The sequence below is a fragment of the Carcharodon carcharias genome, unplaced genomic scaffold (genome assembly GCF_017639515.1).
Source record: "Carcharodon carcharias isolate sCarCar2 unplaced genomic scaffold, sCarCar2.pri scaffold_761_ctg1, whole genome shotgun sequence".
NCBI lineage: Eukaryota > Metazoa > Chordata > Chondrichthyes > Lamniformes > Lamnidae > Carcharodon > Carcharodon carcharias.
In genome coordinates this window covers 12,014-25,488 of record NW_024471107.1, presented here as the reverse complement: position 1 = coordinate 25,488, position 13,475 = coordinate 12,014, and the positions used below count along the sequence as shown (strand labels likewise).

Below are 13,475 nucleotides of genomic sequence, written 5' to 3'. Positions count from 1 at the left end.
TTCATATGAGAATTGGATAATTATCTGAAGGGAAAGATTTTGCAGGGCTATGGAGAAAAGTCAGGAGAGTGGGGATAGGTGTGTTGCTCTTGCAGAGAGCCAGCATGGACAAGGCAGGCCGAATGGCCTCCTTCTGTGCTCTAACCATTCTATAATTCTAAGTCCATATAAACCATATGAACATGAGCATCACCCTCATCAACGATCAGTTACCTCAACAAAAACTCAAGAAAGCTAGTTTAACAAATCCATGCTGGCTTTCCTTAATTAACCCACTCTCGTCAAGTGACTGTTAATGTTATCCTGGCTCCTCATTTCCCAAGCCTTCCCCAACCCCAAGGTTAAACAAGTGGGACACAGCAATCTGTTCTGGGCTCAGGCTAGACTTGGGGATATGGTGCACATGGGAATTCTCTGCTCTCTACTTCACAAGCTGAACTTTTATTGCACATTTAGGATTTGACTGTGAGCTTTAAAAAGTATAAAAGAAACTGCAAGTTAGCTAAGCTACCTACTTTACAGTGCAGTTAACAGTCAATCAGCTAAAAGTGGTTTTCTGAATAGATGATCAATAAGCAATAAGCAGAGTTAGATATTGCAAACTGAGTGTGAGTCGTTAACTTTGTTCAAGTAGAAAATAAGTAACTAAGGAAGCCGGTGCCTGGCAGGCTGGAGGTGCTGATGGGACAGGAGGTGATGGAGAGAAGGGTTGAGAAACCTACCTGTGAGATCTGTGCCCTCGGGGAACATAAGAAGCTGCAGAGGATGCTTGATATCACACAGGTAGTCCAACATGTCTCTGAGGTACTCCTGGTCCTCTTCCCAATTCCTCCGGACAAAGATAAATGCTGCCATCTGCATTGCCCAGCCTGAAAGGGAAACAAAGCAGAGTGAGCAGAGGGAGAGGGGGGATTGGCAAAGGGAGAACAACTGGGGACTGTGCAGAGAGAGGCCGAGAGAGCGAGAGACAGCGGAGAGAGTGAGCGAGAGCGAGAACAAGAGACAGCGAGAGAGACAGAGAGAGAGAGACAGCGAGAGTGAGAGACAGCGAGAGTGAGAGCCAGCGAGAATGAGAGACAGCGAGAATGAGAGACAGCGAGAATGAGAGACAGCGAGAATGAGAGACAGCGAGAATGAGAGACAGCGAGAATGAGAGACAGCGAGAATGAGAGACAGCGAGAATGAGAGACAGCGAGAATGAGAGACAGCGAGAATGAGAGACAGCGAGAATGAGAGACAGCGAGAGAGACAGCGAGAGAGACAGCGAGAGAGACAGCGAGAGAGACAGCGAGAGAGACAGCGAGAGAGACAGCGAGAGAGACAGCGAGAGAGACAGCGAGAGAGACAGCGAGACAGAGAGAGAGACAGCGAGTGAGAGAGAGACAGCGAGAGAGAGCAAGAACAAGAGAGTGCGAAAGCAAGAGCAAGAGAGAGCGAAAGTGAGAGCAAGAGAGAGCGAAAGCGAGAGCGAGCGAAAACGAGAGAGAGCGAGAGAGACAGCGAGAGAGAGACAGCGAGAGAGACAGCAAGAGAGAGAGACAGCGAGAGAGAGAGAGAGAAAGACAGCGAGAGAGAGAGAGACAAGAGAGAGCGAGAGACAGCGAAAGCGAGAGCGAGAGACAGCGAAAGCGAGAGCGAGAGACAGCGAAAGCGAGAGCGAGAGACAGCGAAAGCGAGAGCGAGAGACAGCGAAAGCGAGAGCAAGACAGAGAGAGAGCGAGAGAGACAGCGAGAGAGACAGCGAGAGAGAGACAGCGAGAAATAGAGAGACAGCGAGAGAGAGAGAGACAGCGAGAGAGAGAGAGACAGCGAGAGAGAGAGAGAAAGACAGCGAGAGAGAGAGAGAGAGACAGCGAGAGAGAGAGAGAGAGACAGCGAGAGAGAGAGAGAGAGACAGCGAGAGAGAGAGAGAGACAGCGAGAGAGAGACAGACAGCGAGAGAGAGACAGACAGCGAGAGAGAGACAGACAGCGAGAGAGAGACAGACAGCGAGAGAGAGAGACAGCCAGAGAGAAAGACAGGGAGACATGGGAGAGAGAGAGACAGGGAGCCTCTCTTGGTGATGAACATTGAAGTCCCCCACCCAGAGTACATTTTGCTCCCTTGCCACACTCGGTGCTTCCAAGTGATGTTCAACATGTTCATCAGCTGAGGGAGGGTGGTACGTGATAATCAGCAGGAGGTTTCCTTGACCATGTTTGACCTGATGCCATGAGACTTCATGGAGTCCAGAGTCGATGTTGAGGGCTTCCCAGGGCAACTCCCTCCTGACTGTATACCACTGTGTCACCACCTCTGCTGGGTCAGTCCTGCCGGTGGGACAGGACATACCCAGGGATGGTGATGGAGGTGTCTGGGACATTATCTGTAAGGTGTGATTCTGTGAGGATGACTATGTCAGGCTGTTGCTTGACTAGTCTGTGAGACAGCTCTCCCAATTTTGGCACTAGCCCCCAGAAGTTAGTAAGGAGGACTTTTATTCCTTTCTTGTGACTTTGTAGTGGTTTGATACAACTGAGTGGCTTACTAGGCCATTTCAGAGACAACCACATTGCTGAAGTCACATGTAGCCCATTTCAGTTAAGACCATAAAACATAGGAGCAGAAATTAGGCCACTCGGCCCATCAAGTCTGCTCCGCCATTCAATCATGGCTGATAAGTTTCTCAACCCCATTCTCCCGCCTTCTCCCCGTAACCTTTGACCCCCTTACCAATCAAGAACCTATCTATCTCGGTCTTAAATACACTCAATGACCTGGCCTCCACAGCCTTCTGTGGCAATGAATTCCATAGATTCACCATTCTCTGGCTAAAGAAGTTTCTCCTCATCTCTGTTCTGAAAGGTCTTCCCTTTACTCTGAGGCTGTGCCCTCGGGTCCTAGTCTCTCCTACTAATGGAAACATCTTCCCCACGTCCACTCTATCCAGGCCTTTCAGTATTCTGTAAATTTCAATCAGATCCCCCCTCATCCTTCTAAACTCCATTGAGTATAGACCCAGAGTCCTCAAACGTTCCTCATATGTTAAGCCTTTCATTCCTGGGATCGTTCTCATGAACCTCCTCTGGACCGTCTCCAGGACCAGAACATCCTTCCTGAGATACGGGGCCCAAAATTGCTCACAATATTCTAAATGTGGTCTGACCAGAGCCTTATAAAGCCTCAGCAGCACATCCCTGCTTTTATATTCTAGTCCTCTCGAAATAAATGTCAACATTGCATTTGCCTTCCTAACTACCGACTCAACCTGCAAGTTAAGAGAATCCTGGACTAGGACTCCCAAGTCCCTTTGCACTCCAGATTTCTGAATTCTCTCCCCATTTAGAAAATAGTCTATGCCTCTATTTTTCCTACCAAAGTGCATGACCTCACACTTCCCCACGTTGTATTCCATCTGCCACTTCTTTGCCAATTCTGCTAACCTGTCCAAATCCTTCTGCAGCCTCCCCGACTCCTCAATACTACCTGTCCCTCCACCTATCTTTGTATCATCTGCAAACTTAGCCAGAATGGCCTCAGTTCCTTCAGGGCAGATGATTTCCTTCTTTAAAGGCCATTAGTGACCCAGATGGGTGTTTACAATCCACAATGGTTTCACACTCATAATCAGACTTTTAATTCCAGTTTGTTATTGAGTTCAAATTCCACCTGGGTCCCCAGAGCATAATATTGTGTCTCTGAATTACTAGTCCACCAACATTATCACTATGCCAACACCTCCCCTGCCCTGGAAGTGTTTGATGGGGATGGTGTAGAGGGAGCTTTACTCTATATCTAACCCCGTGCTGTACCTGTCCTGGGAGTGTTTGATGGGGACAGTGTAGAGGGAGCTTTACTCTGTATCTAACTCCGTGCTGTACCTGTCCTGGGAGTGTTTGATGGGGACAGTGTAGAGGGAGCTTTACTCTGTATCTAACCCCGTGCTGTACCTGTCCTGGGAGTGTTTGATGGGAACAGTGTAGAGGGAGCTTTACTCTGTATCTAACCCTGTGCTGTACCTGTCCTGGGAGTGTTTGATGGGGACAGTGTAGAGGGAGCTTTACTCTGTATCTAACCCCGTGCTGTACCTGTCCTGGGAGTGTTTGATGTGGACAGTGTAGAGGGAGCTTTATCCTGTATCTAACCTCGTGTTGTACCTGTCCTGGGAGTGTTTGATGGGGACAGTGTAGAGGGAGCTTTACTCTTTATCTAACCTCGTGTTGTACCTGTCCTGGGTGTGTTTGATGGGGACAGTGTAGAGGGAGATTTACTCTGTATCTAACCCCGTGCTGTACCTGTCCTGGGAGTGTTTGATGGGGACAGTGTAGAGGGAGCTTTACTCTGTATCTAACCCCGTGCTGTACCTGTCCTGGGAGTGTTTGATGGGGACGATGTAGAGGGAGCTTTACTCTGTATCTAACCCCGTGCTGTACCTGTCCTGGGAGTGTTTGATGGGGACAGTGTAGAGGGAGATTTACTCTGTATCTAACCCCGTGTTGTACCTGTCCTGGGAGTGTTTGATGGGGACAGTGTAGAGGGAGCTTTACTCTGTATCTAACCCCGTGTTGTACCTGTCCTGGGAGTGTTTGATGGGGACAGTGTAGAGGGAGCTTTACTCTGTATCTAACCCCGTGTTGTACCTGTCCTGGGAGTGTTTGATGGGGACAGTGTAGAGGGAGCTTTACTCTGTATCTAACCCCGTGTTGTACCTGTCCTGGGAGTGTTTGATGGGGACAGTGTAGAGGGAGCTTTACTCTGTATCTAACCCCGTGCTGTACCTGTCCTGGAAGTGTTTGATGGGGACGATGTAGAGGGAGCTTTACTCTGTATCTAACCCCGTGCTGTACCTGTCCTGGGAGTGTTTGATGGGGACAGTGTAGAGGGAACTTTACTCTGTATCTAACCCCGTGCTGTACCTGTCCTGGGAGTGTTTGATGGGGACAGTGTAGAGGAGCTTTACTCTGTATCTAACCCCGTGCTGTACCTGTCCTGGGAGTGTTTGATGGGGACAGTGTAGAGGGAACTTTACACTGTATCTAACCCTGTGCTGAGATTCCTCTTCGGTTAAAAACAAAGCAATGCATTTTCGAATGATGCTAAGTTTTCAGTTGAGGGGAAGTTAGAGAGAATTGGCTGATAAGACAACTTGTGACACAGATTGTTAACAGCGTTGGCAGCGAGCTGAGCGTTTCCTGTTCTAAGAGTTGTAAAGTTTTGAGATGTGAAGAGGTGGCCGGAAGGTTTCCAGTAAATTACTGAGAGCAGAGAAACCGCTGCAGTGAAAAGCATGAAGTCCTGTAGCAGAGCAGATCGGAGCCACCCTCCTCCTGTGGTTTCCGTGCAGTCTGTGCATACAGGCAGAGAGTGGGAGGTGGGCCTGGTGCAGGCGGGAGGTGAAGACTATCATGACGGAGCCACAGCCTATCCTCACAGAGGACTCGGGCTTTTAATAACTCCATCACTCCATTTGCAAACACATTCAGTGTGTTTCAGTAATTACGCATTAGCCTAGGACTCACACGTCCTTCCTCACGGGGTAAGAATCACTGCCTTTTACACTGTCCCCATCAAACACTCCCAGGACAGGTACAGCACAGGGTTAGATACAGAGTAAAGCTCCCTCTACACTGTCCCCATCAAACACTCCCAGGACAGGTACAGCACAGGGTTAGATACAGAGTAAAGCTCCCTCTACACCGTCCCCATCAAACACTCCCAGGACAGGTACAGCACGGGGTTAGATACAGAGTAAACCTCCCTCTACACTGTACCCATCAAACACTCCCAGGACAGGTACAAAACAGGGTTAGATACAGAGTAAACCTCCCTCTACACTGTCCCCATCAAACACTCCCAGGACAGGTACAGCACACGGTTAGATACAGAGTAAAACTCCCTCTACACTGTCCCCATCAAACACTCCCAGGACAGGTACAACACGGGTCAGATACACAGTAAATCCTTTGGCTACTAGTTTGCATCTCAAAAGTTGCAGTTCTTGCAACAGGAAGTATGCCGTTTGCTTCTGGCTCCGATTAGCAGCTTTGGCCACAGGGTTTTAACTTTAGACATCGAGCTGGTCCCTGCCAGCTCCTTGGTCAAGTTGCCTAATTAGTTACTCTTTCCCTATGGACCTGTACAGTTCCCATTTGATTCTTTATAACTTTTTCAAAATTGTTCTTGAATTTTCCCAGGCAATAAAGATCAGACCACAACAAATCACTGTGAGAAAACGTTTCTAAATGTTAGAAACTAGCAGAATGGATAAGGGGGAACTGGTGGATGTGGCATGTTTTGATTTTCAGAAAGCTTTTGATAAGGTCCCACACGGGAGGTTAGTGAATGAAATTAGAGCACATGCAATTAGGGGAATATACCCGGTATGGATTCAGAACCAGTTAACGGACAGAAAACAGAGAGTAGGAATAAATGGGTCATTTTCAGGCTGTAATGAGTGGGGTACCATAAGGTTCAGTGCTCGTCACAATCTATATCAATGATTTGGAAGTGGGGATTCAATGTAATATTTCCAAGTTTGCTGATGACACAAAACTAGGTGGAAGTATGAGTTGTGAGGAGAATGCAGAGACACTTCAAGAAGATTTGGAGAGGCTGAGTGAGCGTGCAAGAACATGGCAGACAGAATATAACGTGGAAAAATGTGAAGTTATCCACTTTGGTAGGAAAAACAGAAATACAGAGTATTTCTTAAAAGGTGAGAGGCTGCCAAGTGTTGTACTCCAAAGGGACATGGATGTCCATGTTCATGAGTCACTGAAAGCTAACATGCAGGGACTGCGAACAATTAAAAAGACAAATGATATGAAAGGATAAGAAAGGATATGCTTGCCATAGAGGGAGTGCAGTGAAGGTTCACCAGACTCATTCCTGGGATAGCTGGATTGTTGTATGAGGAGAGATTGGGTCAACTAGGCCTGTATTCACTGGAGTTTAGAACACTGAGAGGGGATCTCACTGAAACATATAAAATTCTGTCAGGGATGGACAGACTGGATGCAGGGATGATGTTTCCTCTGGCCGGGGGGGGGTGCTAGGATAAGGGGTCACAGTCTCAGGAAATGGGGTAGACCATTTAGGCCTGAGATGAGGAGAAACTTCTTCACTCAGAGGGTGGTGAACCTGTGGAATTCTCTACCACAGAGCACAGTGGAGGGCAAGTCACTGAATATGTTTAAGGAAATAGATAGATTTCTGGACTCTAAAGTCGTAAAGAGGTGTGGGGAGAAATAGGGAGCATGGCGTTGAGATAGAGGCTCAGCCGGGATCATAATGAATAGCGGAGCAGGCTCGAAGGGCAGAATGACCTACTCCTGCTCCTAGTTTCTACGTTTCTATGTTGGCCTTTATTACAAGAGGATTTAAGTCTAGGAGTAGTGATGTCTGACTGCAATTACATACAGCCTTGGTGACACCACACCTGGGGTATTTTGTACAGTTTTGGTCTCCTTACCTAACGAAAGATATACATGGCACAGAGGGGGTGCAACAAAGGTTCACTAAACTCATTCCTGGGACGGAGGGATTGTCCTATGAGGAAAGATTAAATAGACTGGGCCTTTATTCTCTGGAATTTAGAAGAATGAGGGGTGATCTCATTCAAATATCAATAATTCTTACAGGGCTCAACAGGGTAGATGCAGGAAGGATATTTCCCCCTGGCTGTGGGGGGGTGCGGTATAGAACCAGGGGACACAGTCTCAGAATAAGGGGCAGGTTATTTCGGGCTGAGATAAGGAGGAATTTCTTCAGTCAGAGGGTGGGTGGTGAATCTTTGGAATTCTCTACCCCAGGGGGCTGTGCAAGCTCAGTCATTGAGTATGTTCAAGACTGAGATCGATAGATTTCTACATGTTAAAGACATCGAGGGACACGGGGAACATGCAGGAAAGTGGTGTTGAAGTAGATCAGCCACGATCTCATTGAATGGCGGAACAGAGTCAAAGGGCTGAATGGCCTACTCCTGCTCCTATTTCTTATCTTCATTTCCCATCAGGTTGCCTCTGAGTTTTTTGCCAATCACCTTAACCTGCAGATTCTGGTCAGTCACCCTCAGGCACCGAATACAGTTTCTCCATACTTTGTTTTAAATTGAAACTGTTCATAATTTTCAACACCACTATTAAATCTCCTCTTCATCTTTTCAGCTCTAAGGAGAACTATCCTAGCTTCTCCAGTCTCTCCACGTTAACTGAAGCCTCTCGTCCCTGGTACTGTTCAGGTCAATCTCTCCTGTACTCTCATTAAGGCCTTGACAACCTCCCGAGATTTGGGGTCCAGGATTATTTTATTCGTTCCTGGGATGTGGGCGTCATTGGCAAGGCCAGCATTTATTGCCCATCCCTAAATGCCCTTGAACTGAGTGGCTTGCGGAGGGCATTTAATAGCCAACCACATTGCCGTGGGTCTGGAGTCACATGTAGGCCAGACCAGGTAAGGACAGCAGATTTCCATCCCTAAAGGACATTAGTGACCCAGATGGGTTCTTACAACAATCGCTGATAGTTTCATGGTCACCGTTACTGGGACCAGCTTTATATTCCAGGTGTATTTTTAATTAATTGTATTTATTAATTAAATATAAATTCCCACCAGCTACCAAGGTGGGATTCGAACCCATGTCTCCAGAGCATTGCCCTGGGCCTCTGGATTACTGGTCCAATGAAATTTCCACTATGCCACCATCTTCCAAGAGTAGAAAGGTTCCTCTACACTGTCACCATCAAACACTTCCAACACAGGTACAGCACGGGGTTAGATACACAGTAAAGCTCCCTCTACACTGTCCCCATCAAACACTCGCAGGACAGGTACAGCACGGGGTTAGATACAGAGTAAAGCTCCCTCTACACTGTCCCCATCAAACACTCCCAGGACAGGTACAGCACGGGGTTAGATACAGAGTAAAGCTCCCTCTACACTGTCCCCATCAAACACTCCCAGCACAGGTACAGCACAGGGTTAGATGCAGAGTAAAGCTCCCTCTACACTGTTTCCATCAAACACTCCCAGGACCGGTACAGCATTAGGTTCATTTACTCATTGGAAATCCCTCACGTGGGTTGTAGGAACATTAGAACTAGGAGCAGTCGTCCATTCAGCCCCTGAAGTCTGCTCTGCTATTCGATACCCTTAGGGCTGCTGATCAGCCTGAACTCCACTTTCTCACCCTGCCCCCCAATTGCCCTCGAATCCCTGAGTCCATCCCCAGCCTTAAATATATTCAACAATGGAGCATCGAGCAACCTCTGGGGTAGAGAATTTCAAACACTGACAACCCTCCGAATGTAGGCATTTCTCTTCAACTCTTTTTTAAATCCTTGGCCCCTTGTCCAGTGACCGTGCCCCTGTGTTCTAGGTTCCCCGGCTGGAGAAACAAGCTCTCAGTGTCCACCCTGTGAAGCCTCTTCATAATCTTGTATGTTTCAATGGGATTACCTCATACTTCTGAACTCCAGGGAATATAAACTCAATTTACTCAGCCTCTCATCATAAGACAACCTTCCCATGCCAGGGTCCAATGGAGTGAGCCATCACTGTGCAGTAGCAGCAGCAGCGTTCACTACACGCTCGTCTTGCTTGTGGTCTCGTCCTGCTGACCCCTCCCTCCCCCACCATCCCACTCACAGCTCCTCCCGCCACCCCCTTTCCTACACCCTCACTCACACCAAGGGTTGGAAGAGGGTAGCAGCGGGGGAGCGGGAGGGGTGGAGAGCAGGAGGATAAGTAGATTTAAGAATTAGCACGTTAAGAGAACTCGAGCAGTTCTGCTCAACACATAGAGCCTGGATCAGATGACACTTGGTGTACTGTATACAGTTACTGACATGTTCCTCTTTTATCATTTGTTTTGTGTTTTACTTATCAGGATACCTTTTTGAATAAATAAAATCACAATGAATCCATAAGATTTTTTACAATTCTATTTGTGGCTAGTTTAAAATTTTCTAATATCCCAACCAGCCCTCACTATTTTCTAGTGAATACCACTGTTGTACCACCTCCAATATGAAGTGTATCTCTCCTTAGATGTAGAGACCAAAACTGTGCGCACTACTCCAGGTGTGGTCCTATACAGTTGGAGGGACACTTGCTTATTCCTGTCCTCCGATCTACTTGCAAGAAAGGACAGCAAGCCATTTGCCTTCCTCATTGCTTGCTGCACCCACATGCTAACTCTTTGTTCCTTGCACCAGTCCACTCAAGTCCCTTCGCACATCAAAATTTACAAGTTTCTCCACTTTTAAAAATTATTCGACTTTTCTATTCTTAGGACAAAAGTGAATAACTTTACACTTCCCCACCTTATTACCCACTCACTGAACCTGTCAGTAACTCTGTACAGGCCGAGGATGATTCTCCTGTGTGGATGGCTGGGTTTAGGTGGGAAGTCAGCGTTGGCTGTGGGTTTAGAGAGCAAAGCTCCTCCTACATGGTCTCATCAAATACGTCAACCCGAGGCTCATTCACACAACGCAGGCAGGCCCAACTGCCCTGTCCATCCCTCCGGCACAGCCCCCTGCCCTTGTATCTGTGATTGGGTAAGCGTCCAGCAGTCAGGTGCACTAACCAAAGCCCGGAATGGATTTGAGGGATGACTTGAGGCAGATCTTTTCCATTCTGAGGTAGCTGTATCGCAGCAGACAACTCCACAGATACATCCAGTCCAGGCGTGTTCGATGGTTCATGATGATCACACTGCGCTCACCAGGCACGAAGCCATCCCCAGTGATGACCACTCTCACACCAAGCACCATCTCCAACAGAGCCTGGCAGAGACAACAAGGGAAAGACGAGAGGGTTAAGATGGCTGAGGAACAAGCTCAGGAGAAATCCGGGAGAATGGGAACGAGGTTATCTAATTGAAAACAGGAGCCAGATTCAGCATCATTCACCGAGAGATGCTCACTTACCACAGGAAGGGTGAGCCAGATAGCAACAATACGCTCAGTGATCCAGCGATAACAGGCCGGGGACAGCAGCATGATGGGAAGAAAGGGAGCCAACATGAAGATACTGCCAAAGAAACTGCTAAAGAACAGCAACAGCAGGATGAGAGTTCCCTTCAATGACAACATGCTGCAAAACAAGAGCAAGATAGTCAACAATAAGCACATCAGGGCAGGAAAGCCACTCATACGAGGGACAGGTCTGTCACTGTATAACACTGGGGTGCAGAACTGGTGGGAACAGGTCTGTCACTGTATAACACTGGGGTACAGTGCTGGTGGGGTACAGGTCTGTCACTGTATAACACTGGGGTGCAGAACTGCTGGGGACAGGTCGGTCACTGTATAACACTGGGATGCAGAACTGGTGGGGACAGGTCTGTCACTGTATAACACTGGGATGCAGAACTGGTGGGGACAGGTCTGTCACTGTATAACACTGGGATACAGTGCTGCTGGGGACAGGTCTATCACTGTATAACACTGGGGTATAGTACTGCTGGGGACAGGTCTGTCACTGTTTAACACTGGGGTACAGCACTGGTGGGGACAGGTCTGTCACTGTATAACACTGGGGTATAGTACTGGTGGGGACAGGTCTGTCACTGTATAACACTGGGGTACAGTACTGGTGATGACAGATCTGTCACTGTATAACACTGGGGTACTGTACTGGTGGGGTCAGGTCTGTCACTGTATAACAATGGGGTACAGTACTGGTGGGGGCAGGTCTGTCACTGTATAACACTGGGGTACAGTACTGGTGGGGAACAGGTCTGTCACTGTATAACACTGGGGTACAGTACTGGTGGGGGCAGGTCTGTCACTGTATAACAATGGGGTACAGTAGTGGTGGGGACAGGTCTGTCACTATATAATACTGGGGTACAGTACTGGTGGGGATAGGTCTGTCACTGTATAACACTGGGGTACAGTACTGGTGGGGACAGGTCTGTCACTGTATAACACTGGGGTACAGTACTGCTGGGGACAGGTCTGTCACTGTATAACACTGGGGTATAGTACTGGTGGGGACAGGTCTGTCACTGTATAACACTGGGGTACAGTACTGGTGGAGAACGGTCTGTCACTGTATAACACTGGCGTACAGTACTGGTGGGGACAGGTCTGTCACTGTATAACACTGGGGTACAGTACTGGGGGGGACAGGTCTGTCACTGTATAACACTGGGGTACAGTACTGGTGGGGACAGGTCTGTCAGTGTATAACACTGAGGTACAGTACTAGTGGGGATGGGTCTGTCACTGTATAACACTGGGATACAGTACTGGTGGTGACAGGTCTGTCACTGTATAACACTGGGGTACAGTACTGGCGGGGACAGGTCTGTCACTGTATAACATTGGGGGACAGTACTGGTTGGGACAGGTCTGCGACTGTATTACACTGGGGTACAGCACTGGTGGGGACAGGTCTGTCACTGTATAACACTGGAGTATAGTACTGGTGGGGACAGGTCTGTCACTGTATAACTCTGGGGTACAGTACTGGTGATGACAGATCTGTCACTGTATAACACTGGGGTACAGTACTGGTGGGGTCAGGTCTGTCACTGTATAACACTGGGGTACAGTACTGGTGGGGGCAGATCTGTCACTGTATAACACTGGGGTACAGTAGTGGTGGGGACAGGTCTGTCACTGCCTAATACTGGGGTACAGTACTGGTGGGGACAGGTCTGTCACTGTATAACACTGGGGTACAGTACTGGTGGGGAACAGGTCTGTCACTGTATAACACTGGGGTACAGTACTGGTGGGGGCAGGTCTGTCCCTGTATAACACTGGGGTACAGTAGTGATGGGGACAGGTCTGTCACTGCATAATACTGGGGTACAGTACTGGTGGGGACGGGTCTGTCACTGTATATCACTAGGGTACAGTACTGGTGGGGACAGATCTGTCACTGTATAACACTGGGGTACAGTACTGGTGGGGACGGGTCTGTCACTGTATATCACTAGGGTACAGTACTGGTGGGGACAGATCTGTCACTGTATAACACTGGGGTACAGTACTGGTGGGGACGGGTCTGGCACTGTATAACACTGGGGTACAGTACTGGTGGGGACAGGTCTGTCACTGTATAACACTGGGGTACAGTACTGGTGGAGACAGGTCTGTGACTGTATAACACTGGGGTACAGTACTGGTGGGGTCAGGTCTGTCACTGTATAACACTGCGGTGCAGTAGTGGTGGGGACAGGTCTGCCACTGCATAATACTGGGGTACAGTACTGGTGGGGACAGGTCTGTCACTGTATAACACTGGGGTACAGTACTGGTGGGGGCAGGTCTGTCACTGTATAACACTGGGGTACAGTATTGGTGGGAACAGGTCTGTCACTGTATAACAATGGGGTACAGTACTGGTGGGGACAGGTCTGTCACTGCATAATACTGGGGTACAGTACTGGTGGGGATAGGTCTATCACTGTATAACACTGGGCTATAGTACTGGTGGGGACAGGTCTGTCACTGTATAACACTGGGATACAGTATTGGTGG

At 48.4% G+C, this 13,475-nt stretch overlaps 1 protein-coding gene across 1 annotated transcript; it reads right to left on the bottom strand.

Annotated features, from left to right (window-relative positions):
* Window positions 1-722: 722 nt before the first annotated feature.
* On the bottom strand, window positions 723-11,075 carry LOC121275189 (lysocardiolipin acyltransferase 1-like; the record flags this gene model as incomplete). The annotated part of the gene is made up of 3 exons (XM_041182608.1): window positions 10,911-11,075; window positions 10,568-10,766; window positions 723-869 (listed from the first exon to the last, which is right to left on the bottom strand). Coding segments are annotated over exons 1-3 (511 nt in total), but the record flags the coding sequence as incomplete, so codon positions are not given.
* Between the last annotated feature and the right edge of the window lie 2,400 nt (window positions 11,076-13,475).